This window comes from Pygocentrus nattereri, chromosome 16 (assembly GCF_015220715.1).
Source record: "Pygocentrus nattereri isolate fPygNat1 chromosome 16, fPygNat1.pri, whole genome shotgun sequence".
Taxonomy (NCBI): domain Eukaryota; kingdom Metazoa; phylum Chordata; class Actinopteri; order Characiformes; family Serrasalmidae; genus Pygocentrus; species Pygocentrus nattereri.
Genome location: NC_051226.1, coordinates 12,028,825 through 12,048,217, shown reverse-complemented (window position 1 = coordinate 12,048,217; position 19,393 = coordinate 12,028,825). Strand labels below are relative to the sequence as shown.

The 19,393-nt window shown below is 39.9% G+C and overlaps 1 protein-coding gene across 31 annotated transcripts in view; it reads right to left on the bottom strand.

Moving 5' to 3' along the window:
• Nucleotides 1–19,393, bottom strand: part of cast (calpastatin) — a 49,608-nt gene that overhangs the window by 1,495 nt on the left and 28,720 nt on the right. For 5 of the 31 annotated variants that reach the window (XM_017715196.2, XM_017715204.2, XM_017715162.2 and 2 more), the window contains exons 3-36: nt 18,145–18,390; nt 17,431–17,589; nt 16,876–16,977; nt 14,470–14,514; nt 14,256–14,357; nt 14,060–14,140; nt 13,836–13,886; nt 11,395–11,478; nt 11,064–11,213; nt 10,458–10,589; nt 10,044–10,088; nt 9,868–9,930; nt 9,699–9,779; nt 9,465–9,515; nt 7,882–7,965; nt 7,669–7,728; nt 6,920–6,991; nt 6,719–6,784; nt 6,452–6,556; nt 6,213–6,329; nt 5,930–6,040; nt 5,708–5,782; nt 5,482–5,541; nt 4,451–4,555; nt 4,230–4,346; nt 4,016–4,126; nt 3,458–3,565; nt 3,255–3,359; nt 2,832–2,924; nt 2,677–2,727; nt 1,948–2,076; nt 1,768–1,851; nt 1,446–1,478; nt 52–160 (exon numbers count right to left, since the gene is read on the bottom strand). In XM_017715196.2, coding sequence (XP_017570685.2) covers nt 59–160; nt 1,446–1,478; nt 1,768–1,851; nt 1,948–2,076; nt 2,677–2,727; nt 2,832–2,924; nt 3,255–3,359; nt 3,458–3,565; nt 4,016–4,126; nt 4,230–4,346; nt 4,451–4,555; nt 5,482–5,541; nt 5,708–5,782; nt 5,930–6,040; nt 6,213–6,329; nt 6,452–6,556; nt 6,719–6,784; nt 6,920–6,991; nt 7,669–7,728; nt 7,882–7,965; nt 9,465–9,515; nt 9,699–9,779; nt 9,868–9,930; nt 10,044–10,088; nt 10,458–10,589; nt 11,064–11,213; nt 11,395–11,478; nt 13,836–13,886; nt 14,060–14,140; nt 14,256–14,357; nt 14,470–14,514; nt 16,876–16,977; nt 17,431–17,589; nt 18,145–18,390 — 3,180 coding nt within the window. In that variant the 3' untranslated portion in view covers nt 52–58. The remainder of the gene's footprint in view (nt 1–51; nt 161–1,445; nt 1,479–1,767; nt 1,852–1,947; nt 2,077–2,676; nt 2,728–2,831; nt 2,925–3,254; nt 3,360–3,457; nt 3,566–4,015; nt 4,127–4,229; nt 4,347–4,450; nt 4,556–5,481; nt 5,542–5,707; nt 5,783–5,929; nt 6,041–6,212; nt 6,330–6,451; nt 6,557–6,718; nt 6,785–6,919; nt 6,992–7,668; nt 7,729–7,881; nt 7,966–9,464; nt 9,516–9,698; nt 9,780–9,867; nt 9,931–10,043; nt 10,089–10,457; nt 10,590–11,063; nt 11,214–11,394; nt 11,479–13,835; nt 13,887–14,059; nt 14,141–14,255; nt 14,358–14,469; nt 14,515–16,875; nt 16,978–17,430; nt 17,590–18,144; nt 18,391–19,393) is intronic. The other 26 variants (XM_017715327.2, XM_017715332.2, XM_017715312.2 and 23 more) reach the window with 20 other exon arrangements.

Sequence of the window (19,393 nt, the reverse complement as noted above, 5' to 3'; positions counted from 1 at the left end):
ATTACATTTTTGATTAGGTGTTCTATTAGAAATTTTTCACATTTTACTAACATGAGATCTAGCTCTTTCCGCCTTTCTTTGTGGAGGAAGTGGACACCACGTCTGTGCTCGGCTGACCAGAGAGATGACCTGAAGTTGGCGCATCATCTACTGCAGGTTTCTGAGACAGAGGAAGATTTATCAATATGGACAAGATGCATTTCTAATGAAATATAAAGTCCAAATGCAACACAAATTCAATACATTGACTTGACTTTGCATCAATGAACGATGTGGTTACATAATAAGATGTTACAGCTCTTTCTTGTGATCACATGCACTAATGACAGCAACAAATTTACAGAGCTGCAGCATGCCTCGTCAGCCGTGAAGTTTAAATAGCAGAACATTCAAGCAGTTACTTTAGGCTGTTGGTTTAAGATGGAAATGGAAGAGTCAAATTCTGTCACATTTAAAGTCTTACAAGTGCCTGAAAATTTGAATGGACAGAAATATTAACGGCATAATCAAACCATTTCCTACCAGTAACAGATTTACCGAGACTGTCCATCACAATTTCTTGTTGGTTTGACTCCCCCATCAAGTTCTCAGCATAGGTGAAAAGCATTCTAGGAAGCCCCTCATGAAACTTGCAGGACTGCCCTACTGCTGAAATTGAGGTTTAAACCCAAATTGTGCAATATGCCAACCACATAAAGAGGTCCTAAAGAATTCACCTCCTTACACTCATTCACAGTATCCTGACTCTAAGAGCAATCCGCAGTCTGATCAATTGTAGCAGTGTGATGGCCAGCTAACATCCAAGGGTTTTCAGACTCACTGCAGAAATTCCTTTTAAATCTATGTTATTACTGATTCAGAAATTATATTCTATTAAGCAGTGAAAGATAGCAGACTCCCATACATATAAAATGCACCTTTCCTTTGGGTGCATGCAATGCTAGGCTGCACACACACTGAAGAAGGTCTCTACCAGTCTGGCCTAGACTGGTGGTACTGATATCTACCAGCATACCTGAGGCAGGTGTTCACCAATTTCTATGATTACTCAAATAAAAAAAATGTGTTATTATAAAAAAGCAGCAGCTGTTGTAATATACTGCCAAAGCAGATGAAAACATGACATTCATGCATAATACTTCATGCAGGCCTGACTGGGTAATGAGAAGAAGATATATATTCTAAATATGTAGGTATATACTTTAAATACTCTCTTAAAATAATATATAGATTTGTCTTTATTTTGGAAATCTGACTTTGCCTGTGGTTTCACAGTATCCAAATCACATCCACAATCCTGGATGATGAAGAGATCAGATTATTATTTAAATTTATTTTAGTTTAATTTTTGGTACTGAATATAAGACCAACTTGTGTCTAGTCAATCATTACTCTTCTTCTCATAATATTACATTGCATTGTGTTTTGCTGCAGACATAACCTACCTTTGGTTTAGACTTTGACTTTCCACCCTTAACCTGAAACCAGATAGAGACCCCTGAAACAATCTAATATGAACTAAAAGGGTCCATTGGGGCAAATCCTAGTGTGTTCACTTACAGGTGGACACACTTGCCAGGTCCGGTTCTGTGACGGTGATGGTACATTAAATGGGGTACATGAAATTAACTAAACTAGGGCAGTGAACATTAAGTGAAAGTAGACTGTGACTTAAAAAAAACGTAAGTGGAATGTTTCTGAGAAGAACTGTTATCTCATCAATCTGCCCATTTTAATTGTTATGTGTCTAAATCAATAAATAAGCACCTTTGGTTTGCTGTCTTTTGGTTTTGTCTCAGGCAGGTCTGGGAGCAGTGTGGTTGCCAGTTTGTCCAATGCTGGTCCTGATGCCTGCAAAGCAAACATTAAATATAATAGACATCAGTTGCATTTCTTCATATGTTGATATTCATGGATCATATGAAAATTCATGCTGGTGTCAAGTACCGCTGGTGCAGAGTGGATGGGTGGGGTCTTTGCTGGAGGGGTGTGTGGATGTGAAGAAGGTGCTGCTACTGGAGGAGCAGAGAAGTCACTGGATAGCGCATCAAGCGCTGTTGACTCATCCATAGATGTCTGTGAGTAAAACAGAAAGAAAGTCATTTCAGATGAGCTTAAAGAAGCTAGTCTTTATATGCACTTGACCATTTCATTCATTCCCCCCTTGGGAATTTTCTGTAAACGCAGCTACTTTACTGGCCAAATTTAGAACATTTGGTAACACGTGGTACTATATGGCGGTGTTGATAAAGGCTGAATGACACCTGCATGAGCTACATAAACATTCTTATTCCGACAAGCATCAGCTATCATAACACTGATGACTGATGCTTTTTGGAGTAAGCCTTTCCAAATTTTAGTGAAGGTTTATGTAGGTTGTCATAAAGGCTTGTAGGTGTCATAGCCTTATGAATGCTACCCTTTGGTGAGGGGTTATCAGACATTCTTACATGACCATTATAACTACGAATCAGCAGTTTGATATGACTTTGGAATTAGTCTGATACAGCTGACTAATTGGCATCCAGCCAGTTATGATTCATCTCTGTAGCTGCTTTTGTAAATGTGATTTAGTTACTTCACTGTTTTATGTAATCTTTTTCAATCATTTTGTGCTGCTTTGTGCTGCACACCACAGAACACTGAAAATATCTCTGTAGATAAGAAATACATTACCTGTTTGGGTGGGACATTTGCCTTAGCTTTGGCCTTAGCTTCTGCAGCCGCCTTTGGAGATAAACATTTTAAATGAATGAGAAGCACTCTACAGGTACAGTCTGATAACTGCTAGCATAACTAATGTGTGAGCGCAGTGCTGAAACACCGAGTACCTTGATGTCTGCCTCTGTGGGCCGATAGTCAGGTGGAAGGGTGTCGTCTCTCTCTCCGGCCTTAGTGATCTTCTCTTCTACAGCCTCCTTCTCCTGAGGAGGTTCAGCGAGATTACATTTGAGACAAGATTCCAATCTATAGCTATGAAATCTCTCAATTTAAATGTACCAGCTGCTGTTGTCCTTTTATTAAGATATGAAAAACACCTCTTGGAGCAGGCTTTTAACACAATCACTCACATTTAGAAGGGAAAGAAATTCTCCCCAATGGGGTGCCATTAGCAGTCTAATTGATTTTGTTGCCTCATAACATTACAGATAATGTGCTAATGTGCCAAGCAAGCATTAAAATAATAATGGTAATTAATGTTTATTCTGAGCAAATGCAGCAGAAGGTGCTTTATGAATGATGAGCAGAATTACCTTAACAATGTCTTTGGGAGCGACTGGCACTGGCTGTGGCGCTGGGCCAATGTCCTTCAGTGTGTCTGAGAGAGCGTCCATAGCTGAAGTAGTATCTTCTGACAACTAAAACAAAACAAAAACAAAAAAATGGAATCAGTGCATATATATGTATGTAAAATGCACCCTGTGTATGTGCAGAGAAGAGAAATGTATCCATTTACTTGTCTGTCAGCTTTTCTGGGGGCTGTAACAGCAGAATGGACCTTAGATGCAGCTGTAGGTGCAACAAAGTCACCTGCAAGCTCCTCTAGGGCAAAATCCGCTGAGCTCTAGAAACAGAGAGTGAGTGTATTAGCAGAGGACACAACCAACATCGTTAACAGTATGTTTTGCATTATGATAAGATAAAGGAATAAAGCTGACCACTGTGGTTGTTACAAGTAGATGCTTAAATGAAATTATATCAATTATCCTAAATTTCTGTCACCAGACAGGACAGGGGCTGGAGACACAACATCTACAACACAAATATAGCCATTTGTTTGCTAAAAAAGAAACACAAATAAATTATGCAAATAATTTTAATAAATAAGAAAAAATGTCTTATTTAAGAAATAAGAAATAATTTTAGCTTTAGCTACTTTGGATATTTGCTTCCTATCACCACTGTTGTGAACAGTTCTGACTCAATAAGTTTCTCTTAAAAGACACATTCAAATGGCACTTTTTACATCTTAATGATTTCAAAATGAACAGGATTCCCCTTTAGCATGACTTACATCTGCAGGGGGAGCTGAGGGAGGAACAGGAGCCTGGACTGCAGGAGCGACTGAAGGGCTGGTGAAATCTCCTGACAGAATATCCAAAGCTTCAGCTGTGTCCAAGGAAGGCTGGAAAAAAACAAAAACAAAAAACAAATGTATATGTTCTGTCAAAAATGCTCTGGAGAGCTCAAATGCTAAGGTGCAGTCAGCCATTCGAGTTACAGATTACCTCCTTTGGGGGTGCAGGGTACTTCTTGGATGCCTCCTCAAAGAATCTGTAGTCTGGTGGCAGTGTGTCATCTCTCTCACCCACACGCATTCCCTTCTCTGATGACAATTTCTTTTCCTAATCATACAAACACACCATGCAAATATTAGCATACCCTTTGAAAGCAGCAATTCAACTACATGTAATATAAACTGTGCTAAAACAAACATATTGATGCATACATCAACAATGTCCTCTGGTCTGAGTTCAGGAGATTTTGGAACTGGTTTTGCAGTAGGCAGTGTGTCACCAAGTGCGCTGAGAGCATCCAGAGACATTGGGTCACCCTGGGGATGACAAATAATCCCTTTTTAATGTAGTGGTAATGGAAATCATTACATTATAGCGCAGAAGTAGACAAATCTAGTTAGATCTGGAGAATCAACAGAGAAGGCAGGAATGGGTCGATGACACGATGTATCCCAATGTTTTATTTTCCTATGAAATAATAATAAATATATGCCCTATCACATTATTCTATACAAACTTGCTTATTTGACCACATTTTCAGGGCATAAAAATGAAGTTAATTTTAGTCATTTATGCCTCCCACAGTCCAAAAAAAAACACCAGGTGTTGTTACTGTTCAAAAACTTAAATATAAACCTACCAAAAGTAAAGGTTTATATGGGTGTCCAAGTACAAAGACTAGTTTATACATGTTTTCAAATTCAGTAACTTTCAAATATATAATATTTTTTACTAATGTTCAATTCTGCCAAATCTGGCAGTGTCTGTATGGCGAAAATGACATCCGTATAAAAGCTAAGAAACAAATATTAATACATTAAATTGAAGGAATGTAAAGTATCTCCCAAATTGAAATCTTTCTGATATAGATTTTTTTCTTAAGAATATATTTCTTCGGAAATATAGCTGTTTGGTATTTGTGTCTCTGTGTGGCTTGACATCTTTCTTGAGAAGGTAGATTCCTGCTGATATAAAATCATATCCTTTTTAATAAGAATATTTTAAAGCCTTATACATCAAGGAATTAAATACTTTCTCCTACACGACAACACTGACTGCAAGAAAACTGTCCATAAAACAGCAACAAGAAGTTACTGTTCATCTTCATATGCAAACAAAACAAATAAAGAAAAATATTTGTATCTGATTAACAAGACATATCAAGGCATTTCCAAACATTCATATGAACAACTATGTACAAGTATTTAAATATAAGCTAAACACAGTTCAGCATTTGTAATACCTCGTCAGATGTGGGTCCCACGGTGCTTTTAGCAGCTGGAGGGGGAGCAACAGAAGCGACCTACAGAATGCCACACAATGTGCCACACACACAAACAAAAAATACGCATCTTTACAAATAACTGAACAGCACTTAAACACATACTACAGCACATCTACTGCCATCTGTTGGTCATGGTTACACAATTCAAAACTACTCTAAGTACACTGAAGGCAAGTAGAAATACCTTTTTGGCTTGTGCAGGAGCCACAAAATCACCTGCTAGTTGTTCAAGAGCTGACAATTCCTCTACTTTAGGTTGCTAGAGAAAGTTAAAGATTCAGAGAAATAAAGGAAGAAACAGATAATAAAAATATTTGACATTGCAAATGAATAAAAATCACTATTTTGTGGAATGGTAATAGGTAATAGAAGAATGTCATTTTGGGGAAGCTCTGCGGTGACTGACCTGTTTAGCAGGGGCAGAGGGAGGAACAGGGGCCTGGACTGCAGGGGCTACAGAGGGGCTGGTGAAATCTCCAGAAAGAATATCCAGAGCTTCAGCTGGGTCCATGGAGGGCTGTAAGTGGGGACACATCTATCAGTAAGCAATAACATGAGTCCCAAAACAAATCATGCGAATTACATTACATTCTCAAACTCATTCACTTATATGATAATCACTGATTAATAATATCACAGATATAACTGATGACATGACTTCCTCACACATGGCCAAGCAGGCACCTCACCTCCTTTGGTGGAGCAGGTCGCTCTTTGTGCTTCTCCTCTGAGAATCTGTAAGCAGGTGGACGAGTATCCTCTCTCTCACCTACACGCACACCTTTCTCTGCCTTGGCCTTCTTCTCCTGATAATGTACACACATTATCACACATGCCGTTGCTTCACAGTCATCACAAATCATGAAAGCGAACAGCTCGTACTGTAACACAATATAAAATGAACGGATAGCCAGTAATGAGCTATTACATCAACAATGTCCTCAGGTCTGAGTTTAGGGGATTCTGGTGCTGGTTTTGCAGCAGGCAGTGTGTCTTCCAGAGCACTCAGAGCATCCAAAGACATGGGGTCTCCCTGATTAAAGACACAGGAAGAGGAACAAAGAGATAAACGTTTCAGCACAAAATGAGTTTAACAACAAATCAGAGAAATCTTCACGGGTGTATCTGTGGCGTAATTAGGTGGATGAGTTTATTGGTTATTAGAAACTATATTGGCTTTACTCCTTTTTCTCACCTCATCAGTTTTTGGTTTTCCAGCAGGTGAAGAAGAAGGCGCTGCTTTCACAGAGTCATTAGCAGACTGAGGAGATACAATACGAATGTACTTTAGTACAACTTCAGTGAATATACCGAGTAGTCTTAGTAGAAGGTTATTAGACGGTCACTAACAGCAGACCATTATTAGAAGCTTATGTTCAAATAACTTGTTCCAAACCTTCTCTACCCTTGCTTTCTTGTCAGCAGGGGGAGCAGGGGATACATTTGTAGGTACAGTCACATCTTGCCGCTGAAAGAAAAAACACGGATCAAGTTTTTGCTTGTGAGTACACCACTGAAATAACCTTTAACAAGATCTTATGACTTGAAGGGACTAAGTGGTAGGACTTTATTTGAAGGCTACCTTCATAAGGACTTATAACACATGTATAAGCACTGAATAATGTATTCACAAAGCAACACTTCAGTATTTGCTAATGTCAGTTATCGCAAAATGACATAAGATTTTTTATGGAGTAAAGGACAGTGTATGATAGACAATTTATTAATGTAAAACACTGCTGTGAAGCATCATTCATAAGTACTGAAACTTTTCTGTCAGAGGCCTAGTTAAGAGCTCTCTCTTACATGTACGCAGACACACAAGTCTCCTAATCAGAAAGCGCTCATAAAAATTTCATAAAAGAGCAAAATCATAATATAGCAAAGCTATCTTAACTGAAAGTACTTTTACTTTTGATGCTTAACTACATTTGACAACACTACACGTGTAAAATATTGTATTTTTGTACTCAACAACAAATACAGACAGTATACAGTGTTTTGTACATAATTTAATGCTATTTAGTGATCAGGAAACCTGCTGCTATTCTTCCTCTTTTCTGGACCCCAAAAAAGACTACATCCTTACAGTTTTACTGATTTCTAATGGCTGCGAAATCAAAACAAATGTAATTTCACTCTTACTTTCTGAGCAGGAGGAGGAGGAGCAGTCTTTGACTGGGCAGCAGTCACACTTTCAGCCTTCTGAAAAAAGGCAGATGCAAAATGATATTAGGAAGTAGAAACCAGCTACAACTTAACAGGAAAGCATTGTGGAGCATGTTTTTGAAAACATCAGACTATTTGTCAGGACTAATTAAAGATGAATTAACGTTAGTGTCTGTGTTCTGAATGTACCGTTTCTGGCTTTGGTGCACTTGGAACTGCAGATGATACAAATCCAGCAGAGAGAGAGTCGACAGCTTCATCCACTGTTAAGGGCTTTTAGTGAAGACAAACATCAAAGGCGTGCACACACAGACACACAGACACAGACACACACACACACACACACACACACACGATCATTTAGACACAAGCATAAACATGAGACTCAACACACAGATATCTATATCCTACAAAGTAATCTTTTCTAATATTACAAACCTCAATTCCAAAAAAGTTGGATCATAATGTATATGTGGATGGATATATTCATAACATGGGCTTGGGAAAACCATTGTCAATAAGTACTGTTCATTACTGCATCCACAAATGCAAATTATGATGGTACTGTACATAGCAGTGGATATATGTCCACAAATTAAGCTGATTTTTCTGGGTTGAAGTTCATTTGAAATGGACTGATGCACAGCTGAAACATGTGCTGTGTTCTAATAAGTCAATCCATCAGATTCCCTGTGGAAATACTGGATGTTGTCTTCTCAAGGCCAAAGAAGGAAAGTATTATCCAGATTTCTATGAGTGTAAAGTTTGAAATTCAGCATCCATCATGGTATGGGGGTGTATTAGCACCCACTAAGGTTAACTTCTACGTCTGTGAAGGTAGCATTAATGCTGGACGTTCTGTACACATTTTGGAGCAGCATAACTGCCTTCAAGACAGCATCTTTTTCAGAGGTTTATTTCAACATGACAATGCTAAGCCACCTCCTGCACTTGTTACAACAGCATGGCTGTGTAATCAGTGAGAATGGGTGCTAGATTGGCCAGCAGTCCAGATCTATGTCCCACTGATAATGTGTGGCGCATTATGAAGCACAAAGTTCCACTTTTAAAAATTGAAGAGTGGGTTTCTTCAGTCCCCAAACAATTATTCAGTGTGCTTAAAAGGAAAGGTGTAGCACTATGGTAAACATGCTCCTGTGAATGCTTTTGGAACATGCAGACATCAAATCTGGAACAAGCGTATCTTAACAAAAAAATTCATACAGTAAAACATCAAATATGTTATTCAACAGTTTTCAGTTCATTACTAGACATATATTACTAATCACAGCTTTCTGTTTTTAGTACCATTTCGCAAGCTGTCCCAAATTTTCTGCAATTGAGGTTTTGTACAGTATTCCACAGGGGGGCGCTTCAGGCTTTGCTTTTGATTTTAAAGGTATGGGTCACAGCAGGAAAAAAAAAACAATAGACACAGCCCTACAGACGCTCTGGAACACAATGACCAGTAAAGTTCTTAATAATTACCAAACAGTCTTTGTGACATGCTTTGGCATGAGGGATACGTACTCTGGTTGTATTACATGCTTTGACATGAGAGATACAGACTCACTGTGTGCTCATCAGAAAGTGACACTTAGTGAGTCCAACAGATAAAGTACTGCGTATAGTGTAGTCTTGAGATGTCTACAGTACACGGTACTGTGTGCTTCAAAACTCCTGTGCCTGGCTGAATGTGTCTTTGGCACTGTACCATTGCATACAAGTTGCTGTCTACAAGCAAAATCAGCACGATGACACGTTTTCATTACCTTGGAAACTTCCTTGGGCTTATCTGATACTCCAGCAGGAACCTTCTTTTCCTGGTGTAAGCAAGAAAAAGGACCGTTTTAACTCCAAGCCCAAAGTAAGACACTATCTTAGATTTGTTTCTCTGATACAGTAGAGGAACAAGGATAAGACAGAAAAGACAGCACTCAGAAAATGCTGATAACTGTGAGCATGGAACTCTTTTTCTATGGGCATGTGACCCATGTCAAACTGACCATGTCTTCCCATCTGTACCCTGGAGGCAGTGTGTGCTTGTTCTCCCCACAGCGAAAAGCCACTTCTGAGGTTAGGCCAGGCTGAGACATGCAACATACACTGTTACAACATCCATAACACAGCAAACAAGCACGTGCACGCAAGCAAGCATGCAAAGCAGATTCATACCTCTTCGACTTCTGGTCCAGAATACTGAAGAGCTTTAGGGGCCACAGGATCTACTGCAGGTGCCTGCGCAAACAGCAGCTCAGGATTGCACATGCAAACTGACATGCTCTCTAGTACAAGCTCTAGCAACCTCACACCCAGAGCGTTAACAAGAAAGAAAAGGAGTGCAGACTCACCGGAACACCGGCTTTGGCTGCTGGAGGAGCCGCTTCTGCATGCACCTGCAGGTCAAAGCAAAATGACACTTACTTTGCTGGTCTTGCAGTATGCTACTGCTATGAAGAATGCACTGTGCATATGTATGTTTGGCTTGTTCTTTATCTTTAAAGTTCATCATTAAACGGTGAACCAAACTGCAGGTCACATGAAAACAGTAAACATGAGATTGGTTCAGATGATGTCCTGCTTACAGTTCTGTAAGAACATCCGTCAAGAGATGACCCACTTTTTTTAAAAATTAGCTATTTACAACTAAACTAGAAAGTTGAGGAAAAAAAACACGAAATGAAAATTTTTCTCCTAGGACAATAAGAAGCTCCATGACGAGGGTCAAGATCACATTTTTTTCCAAGTGATCCTTATGAAAATACCTTGGCTTCTTTGGATTTAATATCATCTTTTTGGGCAGTGCTTCCAGAGACGTTAGCAGTGGCAGAGGGCTTAGCCACTCCTGTGGATGTCACCTTCGGTGGTTGCAGTATGGGGGATGAAATCACAGTGCTCTATTCGAAGCATATGCAACCATTACACGACTGGCATGGAATTAAACAATTGACACCCAAAAGAAAGCTGCCCAATGCGAAATGAGGCAGAAGACCACATCTCAAGACTACCATAATGAGGCCAAAGCACAGAGCAGCAGTGTAGTTGAAAGAGGAGGGAAAAGATAAAATGCAACCCGTATATTTCCAGAAATGCTACAGAGCAGCTTCCCTTGCTCAGTAGAGAAATAAAATAATCCAAGGCAGTAAAATGTGAATGTGGCAAAGAAGAAACATGGCCACCACAAGATAATGGTGCTATATGTAATTCAAGGAAAGAAACAGAATTCCAGGGCATTCTCCTAAAAGAACAGCACCAGATACAAAACACCATGAAGAAATAATGCATAGTGATGAATCTCGACCCCATTCAGCAAGGCAACAATTAGGTTACAAGTTGCAGGTCGATCCTGGCCTAAACAGCCTTTTTAATACCTGAGGTTTGTCTTTCAAAGTATCTTTGGGCTTAACTGGGTCTGTAGTGGGCTTCCCTGCCCCAGCTCCTCCGCCTGTTGCTCCTTTTCCACTCATTGCTCCACTGCCTGCGCTCACAGTGGGAGCTTTAGCAGAAGAGATGGGTGGAGTCTGCGACCAAAATACAAGCTTGAAGACTGACAATCTATACATTAAACCATACATGGTCATGAAGAAACTTGTTCAGTGAACAGTCACTGGCAAGCGCATTAGGGGTGTGGTAAACAGGAAAAGAGCAATGGTAATAACCAATAGGACTCTATATTGAAATTCATGAATATTTATGACTTACCGCTTGTGTCTTTGGCGCACTTGGGACTGCAGATGATACAAAACCAGCAGACAGAGAGTCCAGGGCATCATCCTCTGTTAACGGCTTTTGGGGTGAAATCAATAACACACACACACACACACACACACACATTTAGACACAAGAATAAACATCTTATTACACAGATCTGTAGTTCCTATAACATACGCCTCTCTAGCACTACAGTATTCCACAAGGGGGCACTTCAGGCTTAAATTCAGATATCAAAGGCATGTGTCATGGCAGGAAAAGTACTGACACACCCCAATAGATGCCAGAACAGACACTGAAAACCCAAATTTTCTAAAAACCACAGAGAACAATTACAGTAAATAAGTGCTTTTTTTATTTTAGTAAACACTAAAACCATTCATCATTCCTTAATGAAAAAGTAGTAATACTCTACAGCATGAGGCCCAACAAAAGTGTACACCACAGGCTGTCATGTCTAGATTGTAAGGAATACTAAAAAGATGTGTGAGTGGGCATGTGCGCTCGCAAGGGTCTCTCTTAGGTGTCTGACTGGTCAGCACAACCCCATGTCAACTGCCAATAGTAATGTGAAAGTGTGGTGTTCATCATTTTCACATTGGTCTATAGTAGGGATAGAAATTATTAATATATTAAAGTTTAACTGACAAACAATTCTTTGGCCAATGCTATTCGTTTGATTTAATTTCCTATTTGAATAGGTAGGTTTACTATTCATTCAAGATTAAGGAATGTTATTAAAATGTACACATGAGGGCACAATGGATAATTGGTTCTGCTGGATAGGTCTACTAACAAATTAAGATTAGATTAAGAGACCCTTATTAGTCCCACAACGGGGAAATTTCACCTCCGCATTTAACCCATCTGTGAAGTGAAACACCACATACACTCTAGTGAGTGCACACACACACACTAGGGGGCAGTGAGCACACTTGCCCAGAGCGGTGGGCAGCCCAATCCACAGCGCCCGGGGAGCAGTTGGGGGTTAGGTGTCTTGCTCAAGGACACCTCAGTCATGTGCTGTCGGCTGTGGGGATCGAACCAGCGACCGGTCACAAGGCTGGATCCCTAACCTCCAGCCCACGACTGCCCCCCAAGAAAGTCAACCAGGTCCCACCGAGATTTGAACTCGGATCGCTGGATTCAGAGTCCAGAGTGCTGACCGTTACACCATGGAATTCAACTGCACAGCTAAAAATAGTGGTGTTTGGGATCACTTTTTAGAAGCACAACAGCACAACTACAAAGATTTACCGTATTGAAAGCAAATACCACCAAGTGATAAGACAGACAACAATTTCAAGAGAAAGTGTGTGCCTGACAGTGTGAGGAAATCAATAGCCCATCATTGTAATGTCCAGTCATTTTGTTAACTTTTTGGTTTTTGTTATCATGAAAACACATCTCAGTTTAAAAAGACTAGGGGAAGCACTCACAAAAGCTTTCCTAAGGAAAAAAACCTTATGACAATTTAAAAAACAAAAACAAGTTGTTTGTTCTTATAAAATAATAAAGTCCTCAATATTCTCTTTAAAACACTGAGCAAATAAGATCTGCAAGTGATGCTGGAGGAAACAGCCAATATGAAAAATCCTCTTTTAAAAAAAATTATATATGGTGAGAAGTTTAAGAAGTTCCTCATGTCAATTCTTACAATCTAGACAGTCACGAGGTGTTAGACAGTCATAAGGTTAAGAGAATATTTAAGAACATTATGTCAATAACATCACTTGCTTTTATAAGCTTTACTGGGTCAAAGGTTTAAAAAAAACAAAACAAAGTACTACATTCAGTGGTTCATGCAAGGAACATTTTAATATCTTGGTGCGTTAATACAGAATTCAGATGATGTGCACGTATATCAGGTACTTCACAATGGCTTTGAACTTGGCTCAGTTAATCTGACTGTAGAACCAGAACTATCAGTAATTAACTGATATTTTGATGGGTCGGAATCTTGATATTAGACTTAATAGCCAACTTATTGGTCAAAATTTACATCCCTAGTGCAGAAACTTTATTTAAATCTCATTTTGAACAGGCACACTGAGATGAGAGGGTGTGTGAGAGAAAAAAAGTCAGAAACCAGTTGTTGTGGGTATTTGCTAAGTGAACAGCCCTCGGAGCAATGCAACATTTCACACAGCAGAGGTACAAAAGATTCTGTGCAGTGAACAGTGCTGTCTTCAGTTGTTTACAGTATATACAGTTCTGTGTATTAATAATACTCTCCACTACAGCAGTGGAAAATTGAAAGCACAGTTTCTCTGCCCTAACACACCAATTCAACTTAGCAAGCACCTTAGAGCTGAATCAGGGGTGTATAAGCTGGAAAATCAACAAACTGTGTTGCCCAACCCTGCTGTACTAGATTAAATGTGCAGCAAATAAAATATGACTGCACGGCATGTGATAGTCAGCTTCTTTACCTTGGAAACTTCCTTGGGCTTATCCGGTTTTCCTGCAGGCATCTTCTTTTCCTAGTGTGATCAGAGAAAGTAAGAGTTAACTCCAAGCTTCCAAATAAATACCAATATTTGTTATTTATGAGACATCAGAGAAAATAAAACAATACTGCAGTGATAAGACTAAAATGCTGTGAGCAAGGAAGTCACAGCTGTATCTATGGGTGTGTGACCCATGTCAGACTGACCATGTCTTCCTTTCTATATCCAGGTGGCAGTGTGTGCTCTTTCTCCCCACAGCGTTTAGCCTCTTCTGAGGTTAGGCTAGGCTGAGACATGCAACACACACTGTTTTAATACGCGTTCCATAACACAGCAAAAAGCAGGCCGTTAAAAACAACCATGTGCACACAAGCGAGTGCAAACGAAAAGTAAGACTCTCACCTCTTTGATCTCTGGTCCAGTATACCGAGGACCTTTAGGAGCCAAAGGCTCTGATGATGGCAAACTGCCAGCCAAGGCATCAAATGGATCTACAGCAGTTGCCTGTGCAAACAGCAGTTCAGCAATGCACATGCAAACTCACATGCTCTGTAACACACAGTCTAGCAAACTCTAATCTATAACAGTGAGGAGGATAGGAGAAGTGTGGACTCACTGGTGCACTGTTCTTGGTTGCTGGAGGAGGCACTTCCACCCGCACCTGTAGACCAGAACAAAATTAAAAACCAGTGTACTGGTCTGGCATAGCTGACAGAATAGAATGCACTACTGTATGTGTTATGTTACTACAGTAAAATCAATTTCAGCAATGGACAGTGCGTCAAATACTTCAGTGGTTCAGTTCAGAATGTTATTAAAATGTACACATGAGGGCACAATGGATAATTGGTTCTGCTTTATAGGTCTACTAACAAATCAACTGCACAGCTAAAAATAGTGGTGTTTGGGATCACTTTTTAGAAGCAGAACAGCACAACTACAAAGATTTACCAGATTGAAAGCAAATACCACCAAGCGATAAGACAGACAACGATTTCATCTACGTTCTTTGAGAGAAAGTGTGTGCCTGACAGTGTGAGGAAATCAATAGCCCATCATTGTAAAGTCCAGTCATTTTGTTAACTTTTTGGTTTTTGTTATCATGAAAACACATCTCAGTTTAAAAAGACTAGGGGAAGCACTCACAAAAGCTTTCCTAAGGAAAAAAACCTTATACTTGGTTCAGTTAAATTACTATAAGCCAATTCCAGTGAAATTGGTTTATTTTGAAAAGTTTGAATGTTTTGGTACTGTGCAAAAATCAGAGACCATAATAAAAACAGCCATTAAGTACAAGTTGTTCATTTTCCGCACCATAAAAAAGCAGATATTGATTTTAATATATATATATATATATATATATATATATACACACACACACACACACACACACACACACACACACACACACACACACACACACACACACACACACACACACAGGCCACTTTATTAGGTACACCTTGCTAGTAAAAGGTTGGACCCCCTTTAGCCTTCAGAACTGCCTTAATTCTTTGTGGCAGACTTTCAACAAGGTGTTGGAAACATTCCTCAGAGATTTTGGTTGGTTATTTGAGTTACTGTTGCCTGTCTATCATCTCGAACCAGTCTGCCCATTCTCCTCTGACCTCTCACATCAACAAGGTATTTTCGTCCACACAACTGCCGCTCACTGGATATGTTCTCTTTTTCTGACCATTCTCTGTAAACCCTAGAGATGGTTGTGCGTGAATATCCCAGTAGATCAGCAGTTTCTGAAATACTCAGACCAGCCCGTCTGGCACCAACAACCACGCCACGCTCAAAGTCACTTAAATCACTTTTCTGATGTTCGGTTTGTACTTCAGCAAGTTGTCTTGACCACCTCTACATGCCTAAATGCACTGAGCTGCAGTCATGTGATTGGCTGATTAGCTATTTATGTTAACAAGCAACTGAACAGTACCTAATAAAGTGGCCAGTGAGAGGTTATATATATATATATATATAAATGATATCAAAATTTTCAGCATTATTGTGTCCACCCTGTCACATTATTTTCACATTATTTACTTCCATCCTTTTTGGGAGACTCGCTTTCAGTTTTTCAAAGAAGTCTGCAGGGGTATTTTTCCAAAGTAACAAAGTTCAGTCTTAGAAGATGGTTGCATTTTCTGCTTCTCATGATCCAAGTAATCCCAAACACAATTAATGACATTGAAGTATAGACTGTATGGTGGTCAGACCACTGTTCTGAAAACACCAACAGCTTCTTGGTTTGATTTGCAAATTTTCTTCTTTTATGTCTATTAATTTTCTCAGTAATGGCTTCATGACAGTTTTACATCCCTTCAGACCTGCTTTCCCATCGTGGAAGGATGGACAGACACACCTGTAGAAGTTACAGTGATGTTTGTACAGTTTATCTGATGGTCGCTGTTTTGGTGGTCTGCCAGGTTTTGCACAGTTGTTAGTCCCGTTTTCTTTATATCTTAAATATTAGCTTTGGAAACTCCTTTGAAACTCCTTTCCACTCCTTCCTCATCTGACTGGATTATTTTATATCTAACCTCTTCAGAAATATTTCCTAAAAAATTATTAGCCTTTACTTAATGACATCTATCAATGTGAGAGGCAGCATTGACATTTAAATAGAATTAATCTAGGACTTCCAAGTAGTGTAACTGGATAAACAGACTGTATTCTAGCACTAGGAGGTTTGATTCCCACTGATGCCACTGTCATCTGGGGCAAAGAGAACACTTGTCCTCTAATATTATGTGGGCAGCAGCTCTAAAAAGATGCAGTAACTGGCTAAACAGAACTTGATGAAAACAAGTGTTAGTGTTCTTAACCACGGAACAAGGGAGACTTAGATAGTGAGAACTGAGAACTAAGGACACATTTAAAATAACATTATAATTGTTGGAGAGAATGCAAAGATAAATGGAAAAAGGAAATAAAACTTGTTCAAAAACGATCAAGATTTCCATGGAGGAGGCATATGTTTTCTGTAGTACATCCCCGATGCTTAAGAAAATACCTTGGATTCTTTTGACTTAGCATCATCCTTTTTGACGGTACTTCCCACTCCTGTGGATGTCACCTTAGAAGGCTCCAGTTTAGATGATGAAATGATGGTATTCTATTTGAAGCATATGTGCAACCATTACATGACAGACACAATTCATGCCCAAAATTTAGCTGAGGCAGAAGACCATGTATTATGCTTTTCGTGATGAGGCCAAAGCAAAGGGCAGCAGAGTGGATGAAAGAAGATGCGTCCATAACATTTCAGAGATGTTATGAAGTCCTGCTTATTGCTCCCCAAAGTCTGCACTTTGCCCAGAGGGTAAAAGATGAACCACGGCAGTAAAATACGTATATGGTATGGAAGATACAAGGCTTTTAGATATGGTGCAGTATATAGTTGAAGCAGAAAAACAGCATTCCAGGCCATTCTCACTGAAGTATAGCCGCAGATATGAAATAAGATGGGCAAATGAAACAGCATATTGTTTAAATCTCAACCACATCCAGCGAAGCACTGTAGCAGCCAGAAACAGGTTGATTCTGGCCTAAACAATCTTTTGAGTACCTGGACTTTGTCTTTTGAAATATCTTTGGGCTTAACCGGATCTATAGTGGGCTTCCCGGCCCCAGCTCCTACACCCGTTGCTCCTGCTCCTCCTGTTCCACTTGCTGCTCCACTCCCTGCACTCACAGGTGGAACTTTAGCAGAAGAGATGGGCGTAGTCTGCGTCCAAGAGACAAGTGCCAGAGCTGATAATCTAAACATTAAATCATCAAGGCCATACACAAACTTGTTGAGGTTACAGTCAGCAGCAAGCGCAAGAAGTGTGGTGAACATGCAAAGAGAGTCCAATATTCCAATAGTCCAATAGAGTTCAGTGGGTTCAGCGTGTGCCCAGCATGTGCTTTTAATAGTTCTGGCAAACACATAAAAGCAACATCATCATTTCATTCCACCACTACCATTGGCCTAACATGCCCTGTGTAGTATGGATGACCTATGAAATAAAACATGTTTGATCCGCACTGTGAGGAATATCAAACAAACCCACAGGAGACCCTGAGAGCTGAAGAGAAAATCCCAGAGATGACAAACATGACTTCAAAGAGCTCATGCCTTTACAGTGAAGGCTGATCTTAAGAAGTGAGCAGAGAGAAAAAGCCCCCCCCCCCTGCTGCTGTATTAGTGAAGGTGTAAAGGTATGATGAACAGGTGTGGAGTTATGAAATGAAATGGAAGGAAGAATCCACCAGCCCCACAACACATGCCGGAGTCTACCTGGGGTGAGACTTTAGAAGCTCCGACTTGGGTGCTTAGATTGCTGGCTGCTCCTGTAGGGGTTGCTCCACTGACAGAAGCCCCTGTTGAGACTCCCCCACTAACTTTAGCTCCTGTAGAAACCCCTGCACTGACTGTGGCTGCAGTAGATGTTGGGGCAGTACTTGCAGCAGTAGAGGCTGCAGAGGGAGCGGTAGTGCCAGGCTTTGCAGCAGAACCTGCAGCGGATGCTGACGCAGACCCCATCTGCAATGCGGATATCATTGTCATAATTGACCATTCAGAGGGTAGTTAGTTTTACTAAAGGGTATTAAAAGCATTATTGCTCATTCATATAAGTTCATAGCATTGAATCCTGGCAAGACGAAACATCTGAGCAGAATCCAATACTACTATTTTTCTACTATTCAGTTATTATAGAATCTCTATAAGAACTAGTTAACAAGAATCAGGCTGAATAGGACAACTTTTAACTGCTGTGTGTCACCATGGCAATGTAAAGGCAACCTAAAACAACCCTGCTTTTATACTGAAAAGAGGGAAATGAGTCAGAAGGCAAATTCCTCTCCAGGGAAACGCCATGTTCTATTATCCACCCTGCATGAACATCCACATATTCCAGCTACCCCAGTGGGTTACCACACCAGCAACACAACACTTTTGCTCCAGAGAGACACATTTTACACGGTAGAGGACAGTTTTAACAGAAGGTAATTAGTCAGTGTAATCAGCTGGAATTAGCAGGTCTTTATGCTCCTGCTGGCTCAATAACAATTAGTCCACAGGACTACTATTTTAATAACGCTAAATAAAAACTCATTCTCTGCATCTCATGAATCCGTCAATTCTGACACCTTAACAGTGCATGACGCTAAAGTCTTTCAGCGGCACACACACACACACAAAAAAAAAAACAAAACACAAATACATTGCCAGCGTTTTCTCCCAAATACTTTAGAGAAAATTAGCGTGTTTTTCTCAATCTATCATTTCACAACCTGTCACAGAGACTGATTTAGTTTTAAGGAAAAATGATTCCAGATACCAGAACAATAAGGACCTGACGTTCTCTTTCCAGACTCTTGCTGTCGCTAATAAGGCCAAGCCCAGTGTCTTAAAAGACTGAACAATAGACAAGCTTGGCAAACCAACATTCAGTGGTCAAGAATGAAGGGTTCCGCTGTAGAACTTTCCAAACTCTTTACTGTTAAGTAATAAGGTCAGGTGCAGGGTTTTAAAAGGAATCCCG